The sequence below is a fragment of the Octodon degus genome, unplaced genomic scaffold (genome assembly GCF_000260255.1).
Source record: "Octodon degus isolate 3935 unplaced genomic scaffold, OctDeg1.0 scaffold00065, whole genome shotgun sequence".
NCBI classification, from domain to species: domain Eukaryota; kingdom Metazoa; phylum Chordata; class Mammalia; order Rodentia; family Octodontidae; genus Octodon; species Octodon degus.
This window is the reverse complement of record NW_004524641.1, coordinates 9623706-9632802: the sequence shown is the minus strand read 5'-3', so window position 1 is coordinate 9632802 and position 9097 is coordinate 9623706. Positions and strand designations below refer to the sequence as shown.

At 54.4% G+C, this 9097-nt stretch overlaps 1 protein-coding gene across 1 annotated transcript; it reads left to right on the top strand.

Moving 5' to 3' along the window:
• Positions 1-4763: 4763 nt before the first annotated feature.
• Sp5 (Sp5 transcription factor) lies at positions 4764-7633 on the top strand. The gene is made up of 2 exons (XM_004634770.2): positions 4764-5286; positions 5939-7633. Exons 1-2 carry the CDS (start codon positions 5236-5238, stop codon positions 7073-7075), a joined length of 1188 nt encoding a protein of 395 aa, XP_004634827.1. The 5' UTR covers positions 4764-5235; the 3' UTR covers positions 7076-7633.
• The last annotated feature ends 1464 nt before the right edge of the window (positions 7634-9097 follow it).

Sequence of the window (9097 nt, the reverse complement as noted above, 5' to 3'; positions counted from 1 at the left end):
ATCCTGCCTAGAATCTCCAAGCAGCTAGGACTAGGCCAAATGTCAACTCCTTTCTTTTACAGGTGAATATCCATTTGTCCCACAATCATTTGTTCAAAAGAGGGCTACTTTATTTTACCTTTATTTTATTTTATTTATTTATTATTCCAATCTGTCACCAAATTTTGTTCTTTTCCCCTTTAGAATGATGAACCACTCTTTCATCACTACTACCAGTTCCCAAAAGAGTCACCATCTCACTCTTAGATATAACTGCATCTGCATCTGTCATTCTAGTCCTCCTAGGGGACAATGGTCCAGATACAGGACCTTGTTCATAATAAACTTCTACTAACTCCCATCCCTGACGTCTCCAAACGCTCCCACCCTGTCTACACCAGCAACCCAAAGGCCCAGAACTGTTTAGCTTCTGGGTGAATTGAAAGTTCCTTTTTTCTTCTGTTCCTTCCATCCTCCCTTCCTTCCTTTCCAGCCCCCATACTAAAATTCTATGGGTCTCTAAATCCCTAAGTCAATTTAGGTGTGTGTGTGTGTGTGTGTGTGTGTGTGTGTGTGTGTGTGTAACCAGGGATTGAACTCAGACCCTTGTGCTTGCCAGGCAAGCCCTTACTCTACTGAGCCATCTCCGCGGCCCCCCATCTATGGGTCTCTAAAGTCTCCTCCAGACCCCAGTTGCTAGCGAAGCTTCCCTCGCTTTCTGCAGTCTTCCCCAGTGCTTTTCCTTTGAGTTCTTACCGAACCGGCCAATCATTGTACAGAAGAGGTCGGTACCTCCCACCCCCAGTGTGCATTTACTGAGCGCCTTCTGAAGTTCAGAACACCATGCATGCAGGACACCTGACATATCATACAATGCTCTCAAATGTTTCCTCTTGTCATCAAATGAAGGTGTAGAATTAGATGAAATAAAAATCTCCTTAGTTTTACACTTAGTATACACTGATCCAATTTGGAGGCTTCAGTTAACGCAAGGTTTCTTGAAGTAACATTCCCATTTCCATGGAAGAGAAACCTGCCAAAGGAAATTCTGGTCACCAAACCCGATCCTCAGCAGGACAAATGCTTGCGACTGAGCCCTCTGCCACATTAACGACAAAGAGACCCTGTCTATGTGACGCACAGGCTAGAGCATCTGCGATCTGGTCTGCAGCTTAAACAGGCTGCACAAATCCTCCAATTTAACTTAAAGAGTATCAGATTGCAATCCCTCCTCCCTCCCCTCCACCACCACCATTAAAAAAAAAAATCTTTCAAACTGAAGAAGCAAAGTTTGATCCCTTCCACGTTGAGAGATGAGAACAATAGCAGCTTTCTGCTGTAGCATGACTTCAAAAGGCCGCCCAGGGACTGTTCTGAGAATGCTTGGTGGTAGACGACTGAGGCAGCGCGCACACGCATCTTCCTTCAGCTCAGTGCCCCATTAGCTGGAGGATCCCAGCACCTTTCATAAGACAAGGACTGCTGCTAGCGTAACTGGCAGAGGCACGCACTTGGTAACTTCCTTTGGCAGGGAAGGGCCCAGAACCAGCCGGTTAAACAATGCTGCTGCAGAAGACCAGTGAGTTAAAACTTTGTTGAGATGATCTAAAAAACAAAACAAAACAAAAACACATTTTTAAAAAAGTAAAGTACAGAGAGGGGGAGTGTCTGGTCGGCTTCATGCCAGAGATGTGGGGGCCCAGGTGCTGGAAGCAAATGCCCCAGGCAGTACCAGGCTTGAGTGAGTAAGTACACTCGGGGTGATCCGCCCCCCGCCCAGGATCCTCTGCGGGTTCTCTCATCCTCTTCTCGAAAATCGCACCCGGTGGATTTGCCGGCTGCCCGCCTGCGAGGAAAACTGAGACACCAACTTCCCAGCCTCGGAACCCCGCTGCTTGGAAGCCCTGGGCCGCTCCGGCCGCTGCAGGGAGACCCGGATTCCAACCCGGCCCTCCGCCCCCCGCCCCCGGCCCCCCACCGCGGAGAAAGTTTGTTCCGCGTTCGGCGCTCCCCCACCTCCGCCCCCAGGCGGGAAGACCTCGGAGGAGTTCCTGGGTCCGCGGAGCACAAATACACCCACCAACAAAGGAAAGCCCATTAAATCTTCCCTCCTGTGAACTCAGGCCCCAGCGGATACCTCTTTGAACTGACCCCCGCCCCCGCAGCCCTCGCAGCCCCCGCGCTGTTTGGGGCGCTCCCGGCCCTCCCGGCCGCGCACTTTTGCAGCTCGCTTGGTCTTTGATGTCTCTTTATATTATGGCAGAGCAGCCACACGCTCTTCCCCGACGCGGAGCTTTGTCTAACGGAACTGACATTTGGCCTTGATACCTGTATCTCTTGGTGATTGCAACAAATTTCTAAAATAAATATTGTACTTTGATCTCCGGCGTTGCATTTTTAATGGATGCTCCAAACATTACTTCATTAGGAAGAAGTTTTACTGGCGCTCTGAGCGCGAAAGGAGAGAGGTTAAACAGCAGTTTGACAAGCCCCTCTGTAAACTTCAACTGGGGCGTGGCAGAGCCCAAATGCCTTGGAGCGTCCAGCAGCGACTACGAATGTTCCAGAAAGGGTCTACTGTACGCATGACACTGTCTTAATATGGTGCATGTATTCACTCTTTTAAAATCAGTTACTTTTTGCACACCTTACAGATGGGGAGACCAAGGCTCAAAGAGACAGGGTAACTTGGTTACCAAATTCACTAACTAGAAAGTGGCCAGGCTCACATGCCGTGGCTCTGAGTCTGAACTCTTCCAGGTCATCAATCTTTTGCCCTGAGCCACAGAATGAGGTTTCACTGGCTAATGGAGGTGGCTTGGAGGAAAAGTTCACACCTAAAACTATGGAGATGTGAATTGGCTCTTCTTGCCTTCTTTGTAAGATAGCTAACAGCTTTGGCAAAAGAGGGTGTCTTGTGCCTGCTGAGCCCAGTCTGCCTTTTCCCAGGGGAAAAGTGGGTTCAAAGGAACTGGAGAGGAAAGCAAAGCCAAGGAACCAGAGCGCTTTGGAGGGTGAGAACTTGTGCTGCACCAGTATGCGCCAGGAGGCTCTCAGGACTCTGATTGCAGTAAAGGGGGGAACCCAGGCTCGCCCCAACTCTCACCTAGTCTGCCAGACCCCAAAGCAAACCTCTAAGACCTCTTCCCTTCCTGCCTACCTAACATTCCAACCTCAAATTGAGAAAGAGCCAGATCACAGGTAGGCCAAGCCTTGAGATGCTCCCCAAGGTTCCAGAAGTTTGTTTGGGGGAGGGAGCACCAGACACAAGGGTAGGGCATGGGAAGGGCCTATGTGTCTTCAGTAGATGTTTCCATCAGTTGCCACGCTGTGGGCATGGGAGACTGAAGGCCTATCTGCTAGCACAGTGTCTCGACCCTTGCTGGAAATATGAAGGGTCCCAATATACAGCTCAGGATGCAGTTCTTGGACTGCTAACTCCTGGTCGCACTGCAGCCCCTGAGGACAACATGCAGACAGGTGGGGTAGGAGCAGAACTGGTTCCGGGCTTCCCAAGGGCCTAGTGGACTCAGACTATGTTTGTTGAGGGGCCAGATGAGGATAAGGCTTGGTCAAACTCAGGCGGCCCCACTGCACTGTGCACTTGTAAGAACCTCGACTGCAAGGCCTTTGAGTTGAATCAGGGCACCCAAAACCCGCAATGCAGTGAGGACCCCCGATGCCACGCCAGCCTCTTCCTCCTTCCCTTCCCGGCTCTCTCAAGGAAACTGATGCCGCTGTCCCCAGCACCCGGGTAGGATGCGCCCAGCGCTCTGGGCCAGAGAGACACCTGCAGCCACCTGTCCTACTCTGCAAGGCGTGGATAGCCACCAAGGTTGGGGGGACCAGAGTATATCTTGGAGAGCACTTCCCCTGGTGCAGAATTTTTTTTTTTCCCAAAGATGACAGGAACAAGAGTTTGTATTGACTTTTCTTTCTCCTCCAGGAGTCTTCCTGTATGATCTGTGGTTTGTTGAATCACAAGAATAAAGGCTTCCTGACTACACCTTATTTTTCCCAGGAAGCTGCCTAGAGCTCCAGCTAGTGACAACTCACTCGCTTGCCTAGGGTTAAGGAGACAAATGACTGGCATCGTTGGGGACCTCGGAGGAGCCTCCCAGCAGTCAGCCACCTCCAGGCTCTCCTCTGAGGCCAGGGCTGCCCGCCTGGGGAGAAGAGGGCAGCACAGCACAGTTTCTTCCCCTTCGAGTGTGTGTGTCAGGGCTTGTTCTGGAGTCCTGCCAAACTCCTCTCTGGGAATGAGCTCCAGGCAGATGTTTTTCTCAGGTTCACTCAGCAAAAGTTGTGGCTTGAGGAAAACTTCCAGGTCACCAGCAGGAACTTCGCTGGAGTGCGAGATCGCTCCTCTGGCGGGCGGCGCCGGAGTGTGCGCGCCACCCACTGCCACCCTGGGCGGCCGCCCCGCCCCGCCCGGGTCACAGCCCTGCCTGAGGCTCCGCCGCGGCGGGCGGGGGACACGCGGCCGACCCGTTGCGGCTGGCCCTACGCCCCGCCCCAGGAGCTCGCGCGCTGGTCCTCCGTTCGCGCGGGCGGGTGAGCGTGCCGCGTGTTCGGAGAGAGAAATATTGAAAAGAGTCACCCTCATCCCGGTCTCGAAGTCCTGCGCCTGAAAGCAGATTTTTCTACAGATAACAAAGACACTTTGTCACTTTGGGCGCTGCCGCGGTGCAAATCTTTAATTGCAAGTGGGGGCGGGGGATCGAGTGTTTCGAGCAACCCAAGTGCGAGTCTCTAGGCGGCAAGGCCCCCTTTGATCAGGAAAATCCAATTATTTGTGTATATACATTTCCCACATAGTGATTACTTCATTAATTGTCCCGCCTTTATCTCCTCCCTTCCCATCCCCCCTAATAATCAGTTCTTTTATCCAGACCAACAAACACACCATAGGAGCTTTGTGGATTCAAAGGATTTGCTTTCGCTTCTGAAAGAGCCGCTATTCTTTGATGATTGGGTAGCGGCAAACTTCAAAGCCATAAATCTTCCCTCTGACTGGCTGGCGGCCCAGCAAAGTCCTTATCAAATTCTTGGAGGTGATCCTGAAGCGCTCAGACCTCGCGCGGGGCCAGCGAGCGAGGAGCGACGAGCTGGGCGCGGGCGGGGAGGGCTCAGGGCTCCGGCGCGCAGAGCGGGCGCCGGGGAGCCACACTGGGCGGCTGCGCGTCCTCGCCTTCGGGTGTCCATGCCTGCGCGGCGGCGCCCCGCTCCGCGGCCAGCGGTCCCCAAGCTGTAGCCATGGCCGCGGTGGCCGTCCTCCGGAACGACTCGCTGCAGGCCTTCCTCCAGGTCAGGCCCCGGCCCCGAGGGGCGGGGCAGGTGGGCAGGGCCGGGTCGGATCCGCCCGGTGCGGCTCTCCGGGCATAGGGAAGCCCCTCGGCGGTGCAGCGGGAGTCAGACGGAGGGCTGCTCACGCCAACTTCACACCTCCCTGGTGTCAGAAGCGCGGCCTCGTAGAGAGACACGTGGATCTGGGGCTTGGGAGGTGCGCGAGTGGCCGTGAACTGGGCCGGAGTCCTCCTGCCGGGCCCTCCTGCTGATGACGGCCTCCCGAGGGCCGAGAAGGAGCGCGAGGGTGGCAAGCGCGAGAGAGTTTGAAGGATGCGAGGGCGGGCGCTGGGCAGCTTTTACCGACCGCGGGGCCTGGAGCGGCCCGTCGGATGCCTCTGCCTCCCCTTCGCGCTTCCTTGAAGGCAGGACGGTGTCTCCTCGCACCAAGTAGGTTAGCAGCAAGCGCTCGCGTGCCTCGCTCGCGGGGAGCACAGGCACCCTAACTTTGCCGGGGCCCGTGGGTGCGCGCGTGGGGTGCGGGGGAGGGCCGGTCGGCGGAGGAGGGGCGGAGGTATAAGAGCGGGCGTGGGGGCGGCGGGCCTGCCCAGAGTCCGCGCTGGGAGCGCTAACCTTTTGTCTCTTCTCCGCCCTCCCCTCCGCGCCCATGCAGGACCGCACCCCCAGCGCCTCCCCGGACCTGGGCAAGCACTCGCCCCTGGCGCTGCTGGCCGCCACCTGTAGCCGCATTGGCCAGCCCGGAGCGGCGGCTGCGGCCCCGGACTTCCTGCAGGTGCCTTACGACCCGGCCCTGGGCTCGCCTTCCAGGCTCTTCCACCCGTGGAGCGCCGACATGCCCGCGCATTCACCCGGCGCGCTGCCGCCCCCGCACCCTAGCCTGGGGCTAACGCCTCAGAAGACGCACCTGCAGCCGTCCTTTGGGCCTGCGCACGAGCTCCCGCTCACGCCCCCAGCCGACCCCTCGTACCCCTACGAGTTCTCGCCGGTCAAGATGCTGCCCTCCAGCATGACAACCCTGCCCGCCGCCTGTGCGCCCGCCTATGTGCCCTACGCTGCGCAGGCCGCGCTGCCGCCTGGCTACTCCAACCTGCTGCCCGCGCCGCCACCACCAGCCTGCCGCCAGCTGTCGCCCACCCCAGCCCCCGACGACCTCCCGTGGTGGAGCATCCCGCAGTCGGGAGCCGGCCCCGGGGCCTCCGGAGTCCCGGGTGGTGGCCTCTCCAGCGCCTGTGCCGGGCCCCCCCACGCACCCCGCTTTCCAGCTTCAGCGGCTGCGGCCGCTGCGGCAGCTGCAGCCTTGCAGCGTGGCCTGGTGCTGGGCCCGTCGGACTTCGCGCAGTACCAGAGCCAGATCGCCGCGCTGCTGCAGACCAAGGCCCCCCTGGCGGCCACGGCCAGGAGGTGCCGCCGCTGCCGCTGTCCCAACTGCCAGGCAGCGGGCGGTGCCCCCGAGGCGGAGCCGGGCAAAAAGAAGCAACATGTGTGCCACGTGCCCGGCTGTGGCAAGGTGTACGGCAAGACGTCGCACCTGAAGGCGCACCTGCGCTGGCACACGGGCGAGCGGCCCTTCGTGTGCAACTGGCTCTTCTGCGGCAAGAGCTTCACGCGCTCGGACGAGCTGCAGCGGCACCTGCGGACTCACACGGGCGAGAAGCGCTTCGCCTGCCCTGAGTGTGGAAAGCGCTTTATGCGCAGCGACCACCTGGCCAAGCACGTCAAGACGCACCAAAATAAGAAGCTCAAAGTTGCAGAGGCCGGGGTTAAGCGAGAGAATCCGCGGGATCTGTGAGCCCACCCTGGGGCCACTCTTGCCTCACGCCCTTCCCAGCACCTATGGAAAGGGACAGGAGGACCTGGAGCCTGTGGGCAGCAGGCACTCAGTCTCAGCGGACGGGCTGCCCGCTGCCGGCCTCCCAGAGTGGAGCCAGGCCTCTAGCTGTCCAGGTCCTGGACAGAGGGAGGGGCAAGGGTGGCAGGGTTGGAAATCGAGGCTGACTGGGTTATGGTTGGGAGCTCAGAGTTATGCCAGGGTAGCTCCAAATTCCAGCCCCTGAGACCAACCACTGTTGGTCACCACTCCGAGCTGGTTGTTATGCAGGCAATGCTGCTGAGTCAAAGTGGAGGGACCTTGGGACATTTGAAATGGTGCTTGGGTTTTCCCTAAGGCTGGTTCGGGCTTTGTACAGGTTATTTAATAGCTTTGTTAAAGAGTAATTATAATAATTTTAACATTAATAAAATGTTTCTTTTGTCCTCAGCTCCATGCAGAGCTACAGCATGATATATCTCTGTAAAGCAATCAGCAGTTGCAGCGTGAAAATAAATACGTTCGCTCCAGGGTCACCTCGGGAAGACCCGCAGAGCCGGTCTCATTTGATCTTTGCTTCTTCCGGGAGGCTTCACTGCGTGGTCAGGTTTCTCTGGGAATTGGACGGTCCCTGTGGGTGCCTGTCGGGGGAGGCGTCTTTGGTTTGCAAACTTCTGGGCAAGTGTATCTGGGGCTTGCATGGAAAAGTAGGGCAAGATCAGTTTTGTGGAAAAGAGGCTAGGGTGAGATTTGGCAATCACAACTGGAGGTTTTCCTGAGGCTTTAAAAGGACCACATTCTGGGTTTGTCTTAAAGTATGGCCCTTCCTGACCATAAAATGTCTCCAATCTTTATGTGGCCAATTCCCTGTGGCTTTCCCTTTGTTGGTGCACTCAGGACAGGACAGGTCGCTGAGCTTTCGCTCCGCAGCTGGCTTTGCTGGTTTCAGGAGTTCGCAGGCGGGTGAGATTTGGGAAAGTTAAAGAGAAGCAAGAAGAGAGGCCTTTGTTATGGAGGGTCTTTGCCCAGGAGAGAACCAAGAAGATTAACGTCTCTTCCTCTGACAGTCCTGTATTTAGGTCATGACATGCAATGTACTCTTGCTTATTTTGAAGTCTTTTTGCTGAGGAAATCTTAAGTCTTGTATCAGTGTAACCAGGGATTTCTGGTTAGGCCAGGAAGGTTAAGTTCCATGTTTTGGTATTGATTTTATTTTTTAATCATTGATGTAAACAGTTCTTTCTCAGGGAGAAGCCAAGAATGAATACTATACAGCATAGAATTGTGGAAAATAGGGTGTCTTTTTTAATCTGGGTTTCTTGGTTTTCTCTAAAATTTGGTTTTAAGGGTTCTAAGTGGTTTTTTCCCTAAGTCTCAACTCCTTGATGTTTTCTAATTGAGGGTTTAAATGTGAAACTTACTTTTTTGGATCAGGAATTGAACTCGGGACCTTTTGAGGTGCTTGTGCCACTGAGCTACATATCTTTGATCCCTGAAACTTAAATCTTAATGAGCAAATAAATCTTCTGATTTAGGATTAACAAAAATTGTTTTTAATATCTTTAACTAATTTCATGAATAACAAATTCAATGGAACTAAATAATCTTTTTCACTGTGGAAGTGTGTATACATTGGTAATATTTCATGGCCTGCAAACTGCTGCTACTTTGTTTTTAAGTCAAGTTGAAGGATAAAGTCCAAAAAGCTCTGAAGGTTGTTCTTGAGACTCGTATTAAGTAAAGCACAACATGACTGAAATGAAAACTTTTATACTCTTAAGAAATAGCCTTTTCCTCCCTTTCTTAAAATAAAGGAAAAAAAGAAAGAAAGAGAGAGAGAGAGAAAAGAAAGAAAGAAAGAATGAATTAGCCTCTTCCTGCGTAATGTGGGACAGGATTATGAGTAAATGTTAGAATCCTGGTGTCATTTGATCCCATTAGAAATCTGTGGACTAGTGGATGCCAAGTTAGAATGTGAATGGTCTGCTTCACCTGAAAAGAGCA